This window comes from Phlebotomus papatasi, chromosome 3, assembly GCF_024763615.1.
Source record: "Phlebotomus papatasi isolate M1 chromosome 3, Ppap_2.1, whole genome shotgun sequence".
NCBI classification, from domain to species: domain Eukaryota; kingdom Metazoa; phylum Arthropoda; class Insecta; order Diptera; family Psychodidae; genus Phlebotomus; species Phlebotomus papatasi.
In genome coordinates this window covers 87008979-87028995 of record NC_077224.1, presented here as the reverse complement: position 1 = coordinate 87028995, position 20017 = coordinate 87008979, and the positions used below count along the sequence as shown (strand labels likewise).

General features: G+C 33.9%; 1 protein-coding gene across 1 annotated transcript; it reads left to right on the top strand.

Moving 5' to 3' along the window:
- Nucleotides 1-78: 78 nt before the first annotated feature.
- On the top strand, nt 79-18855 carry LOC129806206 (L-dopachrome tautomerase yellow-f2). The gene is made up of 4 exons (XM_055854622.1): nt 79-637; nt 9201-9340; nt 14181-14875; nt 18419-18855. Exons 1-4 carry the CDS (start codon nt 429-431, stop codon nt 18671-18673), a joined length of 1299 nt encoding a protein of 432 aa, XP_055710597.1. The 5' UTR covers nt 79-428; the 3' UTR covers nt 18674-18855.
- Nucleotides 18856-20017: the final 1162 nt, after the last annotated feature.

The window sequence follows — 20017 nt, the reverse complement described above, 5'->3', positions numbered from 1 at the left end:
AATTGCACAGAGCTTTTCTATTGTCTACATGTCAACAATGCCAATTGTAGGGTAAAGTCCCACCTCTGGAGGTGTCCAAAAAATTGCCTGATATCTGATATTGCCGTTCAATTGTCTGATTTATATAATTTGAGCGTCTCTACGGCACAATTGAGCGATTACCTTGGAAAAGGCGAGAATGGAGATGGCACGGAATTGTGCAAGATCACCGACAACCGGTAACTTGTTTGCGATTTCCAGCCGATCATCAGCTCTGCCCCTCCATCCCAAGCTCAGCACAATATTGGACTCTTGGAACTCTGGGAGCCCAACGTCGATGACAAAACCATCGCTCGCCTTGACCAGAACGGCCACACGGTCAGCTCCTCAATCATCTTTCTCTTCAGAGTCTTTTGGTATTTTAGTCAGTTGAGAGTTCCGAAACAATTATGAAGTGCTGGAAGTTGTGCGCAATTTTCACATTCCTGGCCACTTGTTCTGTGGTCCAGATCAGTGGGAGACTGGAGGAAGTGTTCAGGTGGAAAGAAGTCGAGTTCGAGTGGCCAGACGGCGTTGTCCAGAAGGGCTACAAGAGTGCCAATAATTTGCCCTTGGGACTCGATGTCTGGAGGAATAAACTCTTTATCACAGTTCCTCGGTAAGTTTAATACCACAAAATAATTTTTTAGAATATTCATGTACAAATACTTTTTTACGTAACTTTGGTTTGTTTTTGTTCATTAATACACCAGAAATTCCGCTTGTTCTTTGAGCATGTAAACTGTTATTAAAATGGCACAATTTTTTAAGACTGAGTGAAGAATATTAATATTATATGATCGGAACACTTCCGTAGGTCAACGGCTCTAAAATAAATAAATTAAAACCTTGTAAGCTGTAAATAAGTAAATAAATAAAAATCTTATTTTATATGCAAAAATGATTTAGGTGAATTTTCTCATTTGACATCTGAAAGCTTAAGGATAACGGTAAATTTTTGCAGAGAATTAATAAAAATACAAAAGGCAAATACTAGGCTTTTAAAGCTTGTTTTATAACATAAAATATATTTAATTTGATATGGATAATACTTTAGCAGTAAATTAAACAATTGGAGTTATCGAATAACCAAGCCATGCAACAACAAAACATGAAAGATTCTCACTAAGGCACCACACCCCTTGTGAAAGTTTTTAATCAACAAATAATAGAATTTGTTTTTCTTTTGAAAAATATTTAGAAAATAGCTTTGAATCAGACCATTCAGACATGAGGTGCTATAATCAAAATCTCTTTTACATAATCCAAATTATGACAATTGAATTCCCAGTTGATTTCGTCAATTTCATGCAAGAATTAATATGTTTTCAGGTTTATAAATGAGGACATTTTTTCAACGTAACCTTGTCATTCTGTCACTTTGATTTATGCACAATATACAAAGAACTCTTCTAAATCATAGAAGATTGTGCAACAAAACTGAAGCAAATTTATTTGAAAAAAAATATCTTTTAATATGCATCTAGGCTAATAGTTTTATGATTTTAACTACCAATATCCTCATAATAAAAAGTATAAATAAAAATTTATGATGTTTTATCTATTCTTTAAGTTTTTCAAATTTTGAAAAGTCCTCCCAGTCTGCTTTAAAATTAAAGAGGTCTCAAAGAAATTGAACTATTTTATTTTACTTTCGTTATTGTGATGAGAAGTTTATTAGAAGGAAGTGGGGTACCTTTGAATTGGATAAGCTTTAATTTAGAACTGGACCTTACCGTAATATTATATTTAGTACCATAAACCCAATGTGAAGCTAAATTACGTTAGGATAAGCCTTAATTCCTTTCAAAATTTCCTTTTCTCCCTATATTTCATTTTTAAGATCATTCTAAAGATAAAGACAACACTTTAAAAACAAAGACATTTTTATCGGAAAATACGAATCGGTGTTTAAAGACCGATTTAAAAATTTAGTGCCTACAGATTTATGTCAAAATTGTTTTCTAATAACTGTCGCTGAAATTTGTTTAATTAATGCCCTGAACAGACTTACGACTTAAGTCGAGAGACGATTTAGTGAGAAGTTAATGGAGTTTAATCATAATTTTTATTATATAATTACGTGAAGTCACCTCTCGGCTTATAACGTAGGTGTATCTAGCACATAAGGTTTGCTTTAAAAACTTAATTAATTTTACGATTAAAACTAAAAGTATTTATCTTACAAATAAGTTTTGAAAATCGAATTAAAGACTTAAAATTATACCCTCAATATATCAGGATTACTTTAGGCTTTAACGCTAAGATTCGAACGATAGAACTCAATTAAATACTGGATTATTATATAAATGGTATAACTAATTAATAATTGAACTTATTGTAAATGGTAGTAAAATTTACAATTAGTTCTTCCGAATTTACCACTTAAAAAAATTAAAATTTGTCATATGACATTGTCATACTGTTAGAGAATCCCCCTATTACTTACTTACTTACTTAACCGGCGCTACAACCAATTACTGGTCTTGACCTGACTTAGGACCAGTCGCCACTCGAGCCTGTTACGCGCCACTGTTCTCCAATTTCGCACCCCTAATGAGCTGGCGTCCTGGTCCACGCCGTCGGTGCATCTGAGTCTAGGTCGGCCTCGTCTCCTCGAAGCATAGAGTCCGCCCCTAAAGACTTTCCAGGCTGGGTCGTCCTCATCCTTGCGAACCAGAGACAGTTACCTCCCGGTAGCGCTCATACACCTCATGGTTGTATAGGCTCCGGAATCGTCCTTCCTCACATATGGGGCCAAAAATCCGTCGTAGGATCCTCCTCTCAAACGCGGCTAAGAGTTCGCAATTCTGTTTGCTGAGGACCCACTTCTCAGGACTGGCAGGATCATAGTCCTATACAGCAGTAGCTTAGTCTTTATGCTTAGTCTTTATGCTTTACTGCTTTGGGGAATCAGTGGCGCAATAGGCAAGACCATTGGTTCTTGGGCGGATCGATTCCCTGGCTCGACTTACTGTTGTGAGTTCGAGTCCCGCCCAGTGCAAAGATCTGAATGTCTAATGTAGGCAATTTTCATATGTTAATTACGTTATATAATCCACCGCCTACGCCCAACAACTCCAGGAGCATGGAAGAAGCACCCACAATGCGGGAAAGGCGCTCCTGGGCGAGTCTACAAACGGACTAGCAGATTCTTCTAATACGGGATATGGACATTGTAAAATGATTACCTTTGTAATGAATATATCTCGATACGATTAATAATATGCTTAAGGTTCTGGACCGGAAAACTCTTGATAGACTGAAATAGGCCCTGTTGGTTTTCAGCAGCCGTGCGCGGACTTCTGTTGAGATGTTGTTGTCGGCTGTGACTGTTGACCAAAGGCCCACGAAGAAGTTGACAACTTCAAAGTTGTAGTCCTCCATCGGGAGCCCTGTTTGACCGATGCTCTCCGTAGCTGTTGCCGGAGTTGCTGCTGACGAAGCCACCATGTACTTTGTTTTGCCTTCGTTTATCTGTAGCCCCAGATTTCGTGCCGCATGTTCAATCTGGATGAAGGCCTCTTGTACAGCTCTGGGATTGCACCCCATAATGTCAATATCGTCAGCATAGGCTAGGACCTGCGTGGACTTATTGAGTATGACCCCCCTCGTGCTCACGCCGGAGTCACGGATCGCTTTCTCCAGTGCCAGGTTAAAAAGGACGCACGATAGTCCGTCCCCCTGTCTGAGTCCGTTGTTCACGCGAAACTCTCGTGAGAGCGATCCGTTCGCCTTTACTTCGCTCCTCACATCGGTCATGGTCATCCTATTCAGTAATCCCTACTGATTTTCTAGTACTGGATTACTAGTCAGTAATCCCTAACCTACTGGTAACCTACTGAAGAAGGCGCACTGTAGCGTCGAAAGCTTTGGCGAAAAAACATTGTTGTTTGGTCTCTAAAAGGATCAGCATCCCTGACGCACCCGGAAGGAGGTCATCTCCCTATTGCGTAATATCTTTGAAAGTTAATAATTTAGAAAAGCCTTTTAATATTTTCTGAAGTAGTATTTTTGTGATAAAATAAGATAAAATTAAATTGAGAAAGATGCATCGATAATCTCCAAACCGTTCTCACATTTTCTATCAATAACAATTGCAGCGATTATTCGCTTTGCCCTTATGAAATTACCTGCAAGAAATCTTCCTTGAAATCGCTATTAATTGGAATTAGTAGAAAATCAGTAAATAATTTAGTGTCCACATAAATTTCAATTGAAAAACACAATTGGGCCAATTAATCCTCGGAAAATCATCTATAAATCACATAAACTATCCTCCTTGTTAAATTCTAGAATAAAAAAAAATGGTGAGAAAATTAAGTGTTTCATCTTCGCCGAAAGCATGAAATTAAATTTCTCATTTTCCTGCATAAAAGGTGAGAAGAGTGCTCACGTGTGGATAATTCTGAGGTGGCTCTATGAAAATGCATGAGATTAAATTGGCAGGGAAAGAAGCTTTAATGCTTCAACAAGAAAATTTACATCAAGTGCCACTGAAGAGGGATGAATTATTGCTTTTTAATTGAATTTTCCGTCCAGGAGAGCGACTCTCTGCAAGTCAAAGAATCAATTAATCGAGGTGATTCAATTACATAAGAATTGCTCAAGTATTTTCTCTACTGTAACATCACTATTGACCTTCAGTCGAGTTTCATGTTTTACCATTTGTAGTATAATTTATTGAATTATGATGTCTCAAATAATTTACCAAGTGTGAAGCATCAAATTATGTGAAATACACCTTTTTTTTTAATTGACCGCAAAATTAATTGAAAAAGACACATGAGAAAAACACCCACACTTCATTTATTTTCATGTTAAATTTTCCTGGACTATTCGCAAATCCAAATAAAGTGATATATTCGTATTAAATTTATTTCATATATTGCTTTATTTATTTCACGCATTCAATTAATATTTTCAATGATTTGTTGGACAATTTGAAAAATGGATTTCAATTGTTGTCTGGAAAATCATTTTTCCAATTAAACCACAAAATGACACTGCACAGAGGAAATACAACAAAAATACAGTGACGTGCGCCATTTCATGAAGCAATGAATATACTAAATTTGTTTAAAAAAAGTCATTACTTATCCAAAACATTCATAGAATATGAGATAACATTTTAACAAAAAAAGCAAAATCTTTTATGTTTAAATTTATTCCATGTTTCTTGCAAAACCATTTTTTTTTTCATTTGGAATAAAGTTGTGAGGTTATGTTAAACCTAACCTTACAAAATCATAGCGTATTTTGCGGTACTAAACCCCATCACTTGACTGATAAAAAGATCTTAAGTTATTGCTGTAACAGAATGAGCAGTAGGGGGACGTGGTGTACCTTTGATATTGGGTATCTTTGAAATTAGGATCTTTTCTCAAATTTTAAAAAAAAATCAAGGCTTATTATAATGTAATTTAGCTTCACAATTGGTTTATGAAGCTCAGTTGAGGTAAGGTCCAGTTCTATTTGAAAAAAAGTTCCCCACTTCCCCCTATTCTGATAAAAATGGCCAATAAAAATTAAAATTTAGTCAGTAATGGCTCCGGCACATATTTGGATCAGGAAAATTTCATGAAATCAAAATTCACATTCCTTTCTTACACATTTTGCATTATGTCTACCTCATTCTTTCGCACTACAAATTCGATTGTGCTAAATTGAATTCGTTGTGATGTTTAAAAAAAGAACAAAACTGCAAGAGAATGAGATAGATATGTACAAAGTGTGTGAGACAGAAAAGAATTCGAATTTAGACTTTATGGAATTTTCCTGATCTAGATGTGCCGGAGCCATAAAATAACAAATCCTGTCACTAAAAATTAAAACTGGTAGATTATTAGTTCAAAATTACCAGTACAAATTCAATCTTTCCAGTAATAGTTTTGTCGTCTCCGACACACTCTTTAAATTCCATTAAATCGAAATTCACATCCATCTCTTTCTCAAACGTTTTGCATATATCTATCCCACTCTTTCGGATACAAATTGAATTTATCCCAATCCCATTTATTGTGATGTATCAAAAAAGAAGAAGAAGAATATTAAATAAAGGGATAGATAGACATTTGTAAAACACTTGAGAAAGAAAAGCATGTGAATTTTGGTTTTATTAAGTTATCCAAGTCTAGAAGATGAGCCAAAAGGATTAAAAACGTAATTTGGTCAATAAAATTCAATTTATGTCAGTGAAGCTTTTGATTTAGGCAGTAATAGCGCTCTGGCATACCTTTTAGATCAAGAAAATTTCATGAAATCAAAATTCACATCCCTTTATTTCTGAAAAGTTTTGCATATGTCTACCTGATTCTTTCGCACTCCAAATGCGATTGGGCTAAATTGAATTTGGAGTGATGCTTAAAATATAAAGAATAAGAAAAAAATGATGAAAAGTGCGAATTCCGAATAGATGAGATAGACATATGCAAATAATGTGGGAAAGAAAGAGATTCGAATTCCGATTTCATGAAATTTTCCTGATTTAGAAGGTGCGCCGGATGCCGAAGCCATAAAAAAAACAATTTAATCTGTCAAATAACGATTTAAACAAAAATGGAAAGTGTAGAGTATTTTATTTTCTCCAGTACTATCTAAAATATTAATAATTGTATAAATTAAAATTAAACTCATATTCTAAAGATTTAACGAAATTGATTTTTAAATAAAATACACTTTGTTTCTGATCAAAATAATTAATGCACTGATCAGAATTATTATGTTACTGACCAAAATCAATCTTGATATACAAAGTTTAGTATTCAATGTGGAGGCAGCCATAATCCTGAAATTCAAAATCCCGAAAGAGAAAATCCCGATCGCAAAATACCGAAAGGGACAAAATTACGAAAGCCAAAAACCGGAATGTTCAAAATCCTGAAAGGGATGAAATTATATGGAGGATCATGTATAGAATATAATTACCCAAGACTCAGAAAATTTTTCTATTCCTTCAGCAAGCGCAGGTGGAATCGTGTGAGTAGCTATGACACTTTTAAGAATTCGGGATTTTAGCTTTCGGGATTTTGGCCCATTCGAAATTTTAGCTTTCGGAATTTTGGTGTTCGGTATTTTTGCTTTCGGGATTTTGACCCTTTTACATTTAATTATATAAAGCTTCTAGATTTGATGGAATTAGATTTACTGATATGGTTGCTGACTTTGCTGACTTTGGATTTAGATAGCTGAATTTACGTAACTGTCAGTTGCTTTGTATTTGTTTCAGCTGAGTCAATTCTTAGGATAGCATTTGTCATTTGAGGCGTAGTTCCATAAAAGTATTCGAAGCTTTTGAATGGAAATTAATTAATTAAATTAATTAATTTTCTCTTTTCCATTTGCTCCATATATTCACCACCTTGAAGTTTTGTTTATTCCAGTCTTCTTAAAAGCCAATTTAGCTTGAAGGAGGTGTTGCCATGTGATATCTGCAGATTTTGACGGTTTTTCTCCCTTTCAAATTTTATGCAACAATTCTGAATTTGATTTAAACTTAAAGTAAGAAGCCATACGACAAAGAGACCAAATTTGCTAAAAAAAAAATTAAATAGAAAAATGTATCTCAGGATAAATTTTCGTGTAGGGGAAACTGGGGCACCACCAAGCACGGGGTACCACCAAACAGTAATTTTTATTTCTAAACTGCTTGGACTATCTCGACCATTCCTTCAGTGGACAAGCATCCCTATAGTGCCTATAAATTCCTATCGGTCTTATCCTCTGATATCCAATATCCGATTAAAAAATCGCAGTGTTTGGTGGTACCCCGTGTTTGGTGGTGCCCCAGTTTCCCCTACAATTTAATTAACAGTTCATTATCGATTACAAAATATTTATAATCCCACGTATTTGTTACAAACTAAAAAAAAAGATTGCAGTATTATTTTCAGCACAGAACTGTATGTTTTATCGGTTGGATTAAATTTATGCCATGGCCCTCGCAATTTGCTGCTTCTCGCGTTTTGGATATAATTTTTCCGCACAAAAACTTAATTGAGCGTTACACAATGAAAGTTTGTCAATTCTGGTCAGAGGAAAATTATCAATTACGCGTTGGCGACTTTTTTTTTATATTCATTTCTATTCATAGAGTTGCGACCTTTTATGCAAAAAATGCATGTAGAAAGGCCGGAAGTTGATTATTGCAAAATTAATTCTAAAATCTCTTTAATTGCTCGAACTTAACGGAGAGAGCAGTACTATTCAACCTTTTTGACTAGAAATGTTTATCGGGTACATTCTTCCCATCTCGGTTTAATTTATGAAATTTTACAAATTTTACGTTTTGAGAAATAACATTTTAAGCGTTTTTGAACGTTTTTCTGTTTGTCCCTTATGGCGTCTACATATTGGGAGCAATTTTTGTCAAAAATTGCTTTTTGAAGGAAATTCCCTGCAGCGTTGTAGGGGGAAACGTCAAATTTCTGTCAAAAACGCAAATTTTGACGAAAATTGCTCCCAATGTGTAGTCGCCATTATGAAATGTAATTGCTAAAATAGCTAATAATAGCGGCTTGCAATCTTTGGAATACCCCGAAAATAATCATTGCCTTGGTATACTTCAAATATGACTTTACCAGTTATTTTCCTTCAAACATTCTTTCTCAAAGTTTTTTTTTTAAGTTTGTACATTGAAAGGGCTTGGGAAAACGTTTTTCTTAACAGATTAAAATGAATTTAGATTCATTTGAAAGGTCTTGGAATTCTATATAAATTTGAACTATTTTCATCCGATTATAAACCCTTTATGTACTAAGTTTGGTCAATATTCATGAAGGCGGTAAACATAAAAAATATGACACAAAAAAGAAGAAACTTTTCAAACTTCTTAAATCAACACTAAACCTTCTTCAATTAATACTAAACCTACCGACCGGTTTTGGCCGTTTTTTCTAACATGATCGGTCAAATGACAGACCGCGGTAGATAGAATTACTGGAATTACTCAACAAATATTTTATAATGTTTACAAATCGGTCAATTTGAGCGGTCTTGGTAGGTTTAGTGTTAATGCATATCTAATTTTTGCTATATACATCATCGAAGTAACAAATTCAAGTATTCTGTAAAGTTGATTATGCTTTTTACCCCTTTTTATTTGCATGCACGCCAATCTTTGATAAATTAAGTAATAATTTTTGTTTGTTCCTCTTCTTGTTCTCGCCGGGAAATCCACTCAGATGGAAGGATGGAGTGGCTTCTTCGCTCAACTACATCGATTTGAACAGCGGCGTAAGTTCTGGGAAATTGCGCCCGTATCCAAATTGGGAAGCAAACAGTCTACCTGTTGATCATGAACCTTCAGCGACCACCGAAGGGCGTGAGTATCCAAGATATTAGCAGTCATGCAACTCTTCCGTGGTGGGAGACCTTATGAACTTGCACTCCACATGAGCACGATATATTTAGGGGAGGTGGGGGGAAAGTTTGAGCGACTTAATGGACAGCTCTTGAGGGTTTTCGTGGGAAAATTGTGACACTTTGTCAGGTTGAATTTGTTCACAGTGAACAAAAGCATTAAACACTTAGAGAGCGTCAAAGTTGTAGGATAAAGTTACAAGAAAGATGAAAACAGAGAATAAAACACCTAATTCTAACAATTCTAAACATTATAGACGCGGGTGGGGCAGTTTCACGCGTGCATGATTTTTTGGAAAACATCAAATTTTTCAATGATCATATCATAAATCAAGCGTTATATATTTACAGAAAGACAGTACTCAAAAGAAATTAACTATCCATAACTATCTTAAATACCGGTAGTTCATATTCATATGGCAAATGAATCTTCAAGAAAATTAACTACTTGAAACTGCCCCTGATTCCCTCATTTGATAATTTAATTTTCTTTTCTATAAAATAACTACAAACTTCGTTTCATTTCTTATGAAGTACGCAAATTATTAAGAGAGGAGAATTAAAAGTGTTTACTTGAATTTTGATTTTTAGTACATGCGTGTGCTAAATAATTTTCCATCCTGGAATTTTTCAATGTAACACTTCCATAGGTTTATACACACATTTATATTAAATGGATTATGCTCAAAATTCTCTAAATAGAAATATCACACTTACGTTTAGTAAAAATTTAGTACGATTCACATTTATTTTGTCGCTAATCAGTAGGCTCTATGGTGTGATTTGTATCTTTGAATCACTTATCATTTCGAATTTAATCGTTTTATTAATTTGTTTTAATTGACTTATGATGCTATTCCAATGAAGAATGAAAAGGGAAAAACGTTCTCCTGAAAATTTTTTAGCACATGACTGTTCTCAATTACTTCTACATTATCTACTTTTCTTTGTGGTGGTTTCTGTATCGATTGCTGACCCAGTCCTAATCGTACTCCAAAACCACAAAACAGTCAAAACAGGAACCAACATAAAGAAAAGTCTATAACGCGGAAGCAATTGAGAACAGTCATGTACTAAAAATAGTGTACTAAAAAAAGAAAGATAACCTTTTTCATTGGAATAGCACCATTACACCTGGTTATGAATTATCTGATCAGAATTAATCTGAGTTAATAAATGCGTCCTGTGATACTTCCCAGAAATATCAAAACCAGATACCTGTTTGTAAAGATAAGGAATAATTCCGGCGAAAAGGATCCAGTTTCCTGATATCACTTCTTTATTTGATAAACAATACAAAACACCTTACTTTACACAACTTTTCAATAGCTAATACTAATTAAATTCAAAGATAAATTTAGATTTCTTTATTTCAACTTCAATTGATGCTCCACGAGGATTTTGACAAGACTGACTTAATGATAACTTGACAAACTCTTTAGTACACAAAAAATTATAGTTCTAAAAAAAAATACTTCGGAGCATTTCGGTGAAAACATTTTCATAGTTTAGATCAATTTAAAAAAAAATTACGGATCAAGTTTAGTTTTTAATAAATAAATAGATCAAGTACTAAATAATAATCAAAAACATAAATCACACTATTAATAGCGATAATTCAACAGTGTGATATCAGGTTGCAAATCTCTTAATCCAATTAATCTGTACAAATAAAACTATACAGATTAAGTTGTGGTTCGAAATACATCTAAATCTAAATGTTCAAAACCAATATAAGAAAATGAACACTTGTTGAATGTGATTATTGTGCCAGATTCTCTAAATTCCCCTTAACACATTAAAAGTTTGAAGTTTGCAATGATGTGCATTTTGAAATGAAATGAAACTTTAAAAAAAAATAGATTGAATAAATTTTTAGAAATTATATCTAGGCGCTCAGAACAAAAAAACTCTAAGTCGTATGCATTTCCCTATTAAAACAGCGTTTTTTTGCTCTGAGCTCTTCCATTATCCTTTAAAAAGGGCACCCATTTTTGAAAATATTTCATTAAATGTAGAGAATTTTGATATTTTTAGCATAATCTTACATTTCAAAAATTATTATATCCAAATTAATTTATTTTTAAAAATATAATAAATTAATTTTTAATTTATTTTTCTTATAGCACTGGCACACCTTTTCAATTGAGTGAAATTCAATCGATTAAAATTTTACCTCTCACTCTTTCAAACTGAAATAAGATATTTTGTCTCTTTCTGTCAAACGAAAATTGGAATTTCAATTTCATTTTCAATTTTCATTTGGTAGAAAGGGATAGCTATACCTGATTTCAATTTGAAAGAGTAGGAGGTAAAATTTCAATCAATTGAATTTGACTCAAATGAAAAGGTGTGCCAGAGCCATTATAATCTAAATTAATATCTGTTTGCATTTAAAAATAAATAAAATAATTATCATACCGTGATCGAAGAACCAGTCTTTCTCAAAGGGTTAAACGTTCCGAAAATGGCGATTTGACTCTGTGGAATGAAGGACCAGATGCAATTAAAAACGCCGATCTTCAAGCATTATTGACTAATGGCTTCTACACACTAGTGAAATTTATGTCCATATTGAAGCAAATTGCCTACGCTTGTGTAGGAAAAACTCTTCAATATGGACATAAATTGTTCTAGTGTGTAGAGGCCATAAAACCGAGAGGAACTACCAATAAGCAATATGTTACCGCCATTATCTTTGGCCGGCCGGCCGGCCGCTCTTTGGAGCTTAATAGCTCCCGAATTAAGAAAGATATCGACTTGCGGTTTTCGGCAAAGGTTATATATCATGTGAAAATTGCAACTTGGTGCATTGACCTCCCACCCTCCCAACCCTCCTTCTGCCATTTTGAGTATCCCTCTTGTTTTGTTTTCTCAATAGCTCCACCGCTATGGCATCGATCGGGCTCAAATTTCAGTATAATATAGCTGAGCCTGAGAACTTTCGATCAGTACCAAACTTAAGATCCTCTGACCCCCCTGACCCGAGCTATAAAGATCCAAAAAATTTCTTAAAATGACCATAACTGCGGCTCTAATTGTCAGAATTAAAAAAAAAAACCGGCGAGCGTCGGGGAATGGGGTAGCTTAGAAAAAGACGATTTTCCCATTGGTTCTCTATTTTTTTTTTTAATTATTCGTCGTAAAATACTCAGTATTTTGGAAAGTTCTCGTGAAATTCCACTACCCCTTCTAACATTGCAAGTTCATAAAATCACCGCTAGGGGCGCTATTGTTAAAAGGAAAAATTTTTAATTTTCTAAATTAAATAACTCAAAAACTCCACTGTATATCGGGCTGAAATTTTAGTATGTTGTAGCTGCAGATTATGCCTATCAAACAAAAAAATACTTAAATCGATCGATAACCCCTAAACCGAGCTATGAGGTGTCAAATTTCGAAAGTTGACCGGCATTTATCTCCGGTTCTAATTAATATTTTGATCTAAATTTTGGGTTTTTGGTTTCGTCTCGATGAGCACTATCAGATGGAAGTTCAATCGATGAGATCTAGTTCTTCGGCAAAATTATAGAGAATATTCTGGTCTTCATTTTACCCATATATCACTTTTCTGTGTCACTCCATCCAAATCCTTGATATATTGGATTAAATACAAAATTTGTAGAATTTCACAAATTTGCATGAATTCCTATTTAAATTTGCATGCATTCCGAATTAGCTCACGTTAATAATCTTACCTACAATAAGCTGACCTAGGCTTATCCGGCTTATTACTAGCTTTTAAAACTCGGAATTACTAAAAACTGTAAATTTAAAATAAATGGATTCTGGTAAGATAAAGTTCCCTTAAGTCGACCGATTTGTCCACTCAGTTGATGGAATTATTTAATGATTGTTTTTTTACGTTTTGTAGACAATTTATATGAAATTTTTAAGTCATTCGTTATTGTAAAATATAAATAAATCGAATAAATAATTCCATCGATCCAGTTGAGTGAGAAACCATCGACTTTAGGGTTTTTTACCTTATTTCAAGTTACGAATAGATGATGCTGAGTTTTTCTTTTGAAAACTTTGTCACGGTAAAGATTAATGAACATGTACGTCAGATCAAAGACTTAAAAAAAAACGTTTTATTGTAAAACGGTCTCAAAATCCAAACAGAAACTGCCCCTTTTTCCCGTGACGATGGGGTAATTCGGAATAATGTCTATTTTGGAATTTTGAGATTTTATCACTGTTTTAGAAATCAAAGAGAAAAGGAAAATCACGAAGAAGTACCTTGTGCTTCTTTGTTCTTTTTCCATTTTTTCATCTAAAATTGTTAGGAATATCTTCCAATGCGTTTGCTAGAAAAGTCGTTATTTATTTTCATCAATGAAACTCTGTATAATTAAGTAGATGAGTCATAAACTTGATGCTTAATTGCTTAATATTACCAATATTAAGTTTGCTAATCGTCTTAAGAAAATCAGCATGTCAATCATTAATCTTTTTCCTGTTCATCTGTGTAATTCCCAAGATCTAATGTTTTTTCTTATCAATGATGACCTAAAAAGCTGATTAACGAGAATAACAAATGGATTGGCTATAAATAAAAAACACGTGAAGAAAGATCATGCAAACCGGTATATCAAGAGATCAATCGAATCTATTGAGGGAATCTGGGGAATTTTGCAAGAGGCAAGTTCATAATTGAGGAAATTCCCGCCCATTTTCCAGGTGGGATCAGGGAATTTCTCGACAAGTTGAGCAATCTGACGAGAGATGCATGTGATAAGATTTTGTAACAGATATATTGATTAAATGGCAATGTCTGATTGACCCTGGACTTTCCACAGCACCTCGAGATCGATTGGCTGCAGCGTCGTTGCCCAAGGACGTGGAATCTCGTCCACTGAGCAATGAATCCATCATCTCAACCTTCAGGATCCGAGTGGATGAGTGCGATAGGCTTTGGGTGGTGGATACAGGATTGGCTGACATCCTAGGTGATCCCAAGCAACTCTCTCCGCCGTCCCTTGTGATCTTCGATCTCAACACCGATCGCCTGATAAGAAGATATGAGATTCCCAGCGAGAGTATCGACGATGATTCCTTCTTTGCCAACATCATCGTGGACACCGACAAAGCAGCCTGTGATGATGCCTTCGCATACATTCCTGACCTTGGAGCCTATGCTGTACTAGTTTATTCCTTCCGGGAGAACAAATCCTGGCGCGCAAAGCACAACTTCTTCCACTTTGATCCACTCCAGGGTGACTACAATGTGGCGGGGGTTAATTTCCAGTGGACTGATGGAGTTTTTGGGATGGCTGTGGGCAAGCCACTGGCTGATGGAAGTCGCACAGTTTACTTCCATGCTCTGTCCAGTACCAAGGAATTTGCAGTGAACAACAGAATCCTCCAGAATGAAACCTACTGCACCAGCTCAGATGCCTACCATGAGTACCAACTTCTGGGAGATCGTGGTCAGAACAGTCAATCCACGGCTGAATTCTACGATCCTCATACCGAAGTCATCTTCTACACTCAGGTAAGTTGCCTTTTGAATTATACACAGTAAAAAAATTTACAACCACTACGATTGGTAATTTTTGCACGAGCGCTATGGTTGTAAATTTTGTGTATTGGAAATGTTGTGTATTGGCAAAGTTGTGTATTTTCAATTTTATAAAATAGCTTCCTGTCTATAATTTTGATTGTAGAGCAATTTTGTTCGGTTTATTTGTATTATCTGTGATATGTCTCGGTATTAAACTAAGAAAAAAAAGAAAAAAAGAACAAAAAAAGGAAAAAAAAAATAAGAGAGAGTCTGAGACTTGAACCCATAATCTTTGCGTTGATGGTCTCGTGTTTTCTGCCTGCGCTACCGACTTACTTACTTCTCTTCAGCAAATGGCCAAGAGTTGCATCGTCAATTTTTCTAATTTACATGATACTTCCTCTGTTTTCTGTTATTACATAATTATTCCCAATTTTTCACGACTGAGGCACATTTTAAGAATCCAATGAATGATTCCAGAAGACAATTAGGCAGTTAAAAATGCAAAATCTATCTGAAATCTTAAAAAAATTGCAATAGTAAACAATGGAATTTTGACAGTTCTCACACAAATTTTCCAATACACAAATTTCCTTACACAATACATAATTTTACTAGCATTATGTTAGTATCGTACCACCACTATGATAGTAATTTTACAATTTACAACCATATTGCTTGTGAATTTACACAACTTTTCAAATACACAACTTTATTTCTCACACAATTTTTTACTGTGTAGAATAGAATATTTATTTAACCCATTCCTTACCATGGTATTATACATCATACGCAAATTGAGTGATTTTTGATGATTTATTTCTGGCCAATTTTTATCCGAATTGCTCTCGGGAATGGATTTTTAGTAACGTTAGTTATTCAATTATTTGAGAAAAATAGTCCGACAGAGATGAAAATACATTTTTTTTATTATTTTCTTGCTTTGCGGAAAGTCATGCAACATTTTTGCTCAAAATGGCGGACGGAAAATACGACATCCTGTCGAATTTGTTAAAATTGGCATCTTTCCTCTTTCCTGATATGAATTCTAGTTGCCAATTGGTGTTCTTGGATAGTTACTCTATCTAAAGCAATAGAGTTTGTAATGAATTAATGCACAGAATTTAAATTCAGTGACCGTTAAGACGTGTGTTTGACAGAGGCTCCCCGTGCCCCCATAATGGATAAACAATTTTTCTTTTCAAAATTCATCTAATAATCAGAAGGAAACTAATCCCAAAATATGAACATTCTATCTCAAGTATTTCTGGTACATTGACTGAATGGGTTAATCACAAAATAGGGTTCATCCCCCAATGAGCATTTATCGCTATAAATGAGTAGAGATGTCTGACATCTATACAAAAATAATGGTGAACACTTTACAAATTTCTTCTATATAACTGCATAAAAGAGGTCCATATTTGAGTGAATGGGAAATTTTTACATCCAAAATATAACAATTATTTATTTTAGATATAATCACGTCATCTTGTACGGTAAAATGTATCGATTATGACTAAATAAAACATAATCACTATACAATATCAATTTTATAACTACTGATCGTAGAATTGTCATTTCTTTTCCATTTTCATTTAAGACTTGCTTAAACATTTTCCTCAAATGAATAATTTATTTATCATCAACGATTCAGTCAGATTTCCTGTGACTCGTGCACTTTTATTGCGTATGAAGATTTAATGCAACGACTCTTTTGCGTTAGAGGACACAATATTAGTGAACAAAATTTCATTCCCGACCTGAAATTCTCAAGGGAAAGCTAAGAAATTAAAGAAAATAAAATTGAATAAATTTATTGCTTCTTCCATCGTGTATCATTGAAAAAACTTATGGATGTCAGATTTTTACTGCGTGTATTGATAGAACATCACTTTATACACAATTGTGGACAAATATTGGTACACACAAATATTTTTTGCACAATTTCTCAATTAAATTGGGTTTAGTATCTCCAATTTTCTATAATTTTCCATGCCATAATTTTCATTTTATTCCGATAAAGTAAAATCAAGATATTATAACCTGAATAAATAAGAAATATAGAATAAAACACGTTTTCACATATTTTTGTGATTATATTTACATTATGTCGTACAATATGTTTACATTACAGACTCCTTGTATCAATAATATCACTTCAGAATAAACAATGTCAAAACACTGAAATTTTGTGCATTTGACAGACTTTTTCTGCACTCTGGACACTCTTTCTGCAATTTAATTACACGACAGAAGATCAGGAACTTGTTTTAATGCTTGTACTTTCGCTATACTGCAATTAAAGAAACAAAATGTTAGCTCTCACAAATACAGTATTAATTCACTATTTTTCTATAAGTTTTCCTTACTTTGTAAAATTTGATCTCTTCAATGTGTGTGCTCGACTTTACTGTACACGCTGGTGCACTTCAATTTATAATTTATAATTATAATTATAAATATAATTATAAAATTTATAATAAACATCACTTTTTATTACTACTTTTTACTCAGAAATGAACCTCTGCTTAGTAAACAAAGCAGAGTTTGACAATCTGGCAGCGTCATACAAAAAGAAGACAAGTTGTATATAACTTGTGTCTTTTATGGAGCAAATGTAACTAAAATATATCACAACATTTGGTTCATACAATTTCACGACATTATGTGAACATAATAGCATGAATATATAAGATAAATATACTTTAGAAATTTTTGACATAGTTTTATACATTTTCACTCCAAAATAGATTATATTATGACCTGTTTATGGATCCAAAAATGTTTGGTCGTAATTTTAAGGGAATTAACAATATTTTAACTGCAATTTATCAAACGAAATGTATTACATGTATTAATAGAAAATAACCTATATTTTCTATACATTTTTTAGTCAAGTTATTATACTGGCATTCAACGTACATAATTTTCAGATAATATACATCCATTGTGTTCATACATTATATTTTTAAGAAATAGTTCGATTACGTTGAAAATATGTTGGTTACATTTGATACATACATTATTTGGATATCAAATGCCCCTTGGGGCCCTCTTACAATTGTGATAAAGAAAAAGAAGATTAAAAATGAAATAACAAAAGAAAACAGAGTTAAAGAAAGAAAAAAACAAACATGAGGTGAAAAAAAGATGAAAAAAAATAAGATGCTTCTTTAAGATTCACTCTGCCTGGACCCGAAAAAACTAAAATCCCGAAAACTAAAAAACCCGCAATTATCCCTACACTGAGAGAAACCCGAAAAAGTTAAAATAACATTCCGGAAATGTTAATTTCACCCTGCACGCAGTATTGATCTAAAATCGGTGTAAATTTTACCCTTTTTAGGTGTATTATGGGTTAAAGTTACCCTTTTTCATGTAGTTTTTACACTTAAAAAGGTGTAAAATTAACATTAAAAAATGTTGATATATTTTTACACCCAAAAATTGTTAAAGTTATTAGGAAAAAGAGTTAATCGCACCATCTTTTTTTTCTCAATGTCTTCCTAAATCATCTTTTTCCCTAAACAGGTCAATAGGGATGCAATTGGATGCTGGAATACCAATAAACCCTTCAACCCAGATAATCAGGGACTCGTGGACTCAGACTCCGAAGCCTTAGTCTTCCCCAATGACCTCAAAGTCGATCCCAGTGGAACTCTCTGGGTGCTTTCTGACCGGATGCCTGCCTTCATCTACAAGCAACTCGATCCTCAACAGCACAACTTCAGGATCCTCAGAGGAAACACCAAACAGCTGATCCAGGGAACACCCTGTGATCCCTAAAGAGCTGGCATGGATCTCATGACGCATTTAAAAGAAATTTATTCTCACCAGCAGTGATGGGCATTTATGACAAAATTTCTAATTGTTCGTCGAAGAAAACGTACAAAGAGATTTTTGATCTATTTTATATCAAGAAAGAATTTATAAGTTTAGAAAGAGAACAATAAATTTTATGATCAGCAGTCTTTTTTACGATTTTTTTTAGACTTAAAATTACGACTTCTAGGGTAAGTGTGCCCAATTCCGGCCAGGTTGCAATTCCGGCCACATTTTTTGTTCCTCAAATTTCCATGAATTTTTAGTTTTTACATACTCTAGAGATTATACAATGCAAAAGAATAACAAAAAATGTAGCTTCGACAAACGAGATGACGTGAAAAAGGTATTGGAAGAATTTCCGAAGGGCGAGGAACTATGAGAATGAGGGTGGCCGAAATAGGACACCAAAGTCATGTCTACATTTTTATTCATTTTAAAATGTGTTAAGAATGATTTTAGAGTAAATAGGGTGGAATCACCAGTTCTCGCCAGTCCCCACTTCTCGCCACTTACATTGAAATCGCTATTTTTCGCAATTTATGAAATAAATGAGTCGCAATTTTTTTGTATTGCTTCTGCTTCTACGCATAGAATCGAAAAATAATAATTATTCGTTTTGGATTCCCGATTTTGATCACTTTTTAGAGCAATATTTTAAGCAAGTGCATCGAATCCAACATCTCTTACCAAATGTACTAAGTGTCGTCAAATTTTCATCAGGCCAAAAATACCTATTTGGGTAAATAATTTGTCTATTGAATATTTAATTGCACTTGTGGAATACATAAAATTTGTATTTAGTCAATTAATATTTCATTTTATATTATTTTTGTATAAAAATGAGGCATGGCGAGAAGTGGTAATATTCTGGAATTGATTTTACCACCTGTCGCCATATCTTTTCAATAGGCGACGCTAACTTCACTTCGTACATTCTCAGTTGTCAAATCTGCATTGTTTACTTTCTGCAAAAGCCCCATAATTTGATTTCTCAAATAAAAGTGAAGAAAAATCATTTAAAGAGAGTAATAATAAAGTGATCACAAGGAAAGAGAAATGGTGAATGTATTCTTTTCATAGCATTGCCTAAAATAACCGAGTGTGGTTCTTTTCAAGTGAGTGGCGAGAAGTGGTTACAAATTTTACAAAACTGGCGAAAAGTGGTAAAAAGTGGCGACGAAATGGTTATTTTTGCATTATTAATAAAAATCAGTTTTTTAAGTAGTCCAGCGTTATGTTCTAGGATTATTGTTTTCACGTATCTAGAGCCAATACATCTAAGTAACTTTGTGTCAAATTTGACTT

What these genes read in the sequence shown, in the direction of transcription:
- LOC129806206 (XM_055854622.1), top strand. Translation starts at nt 429, where the DNA reads ATGAAGTGCTGGAAGTTGTGCGCAATTTTCACATTCCTGGCCACTTGT. An exon ending in CTCTTTATCACAGTTCCTCG is followed by an intron (nt 638 to 9,200) that starts GTAAGTTTAATA and finishes AAATCCACTCAG; the next exon opens with ATGGAAGGATGGAGTGGCTT. An exon ending in TTCAGCGACCACCGAAGGGC is followed by an intron (nt 9,341 to 14,180) that starts GTGAGTATCCAA and finishes GACTTTCCACAG; the next exon opens with CACCTCGAGATCGATTGGCT.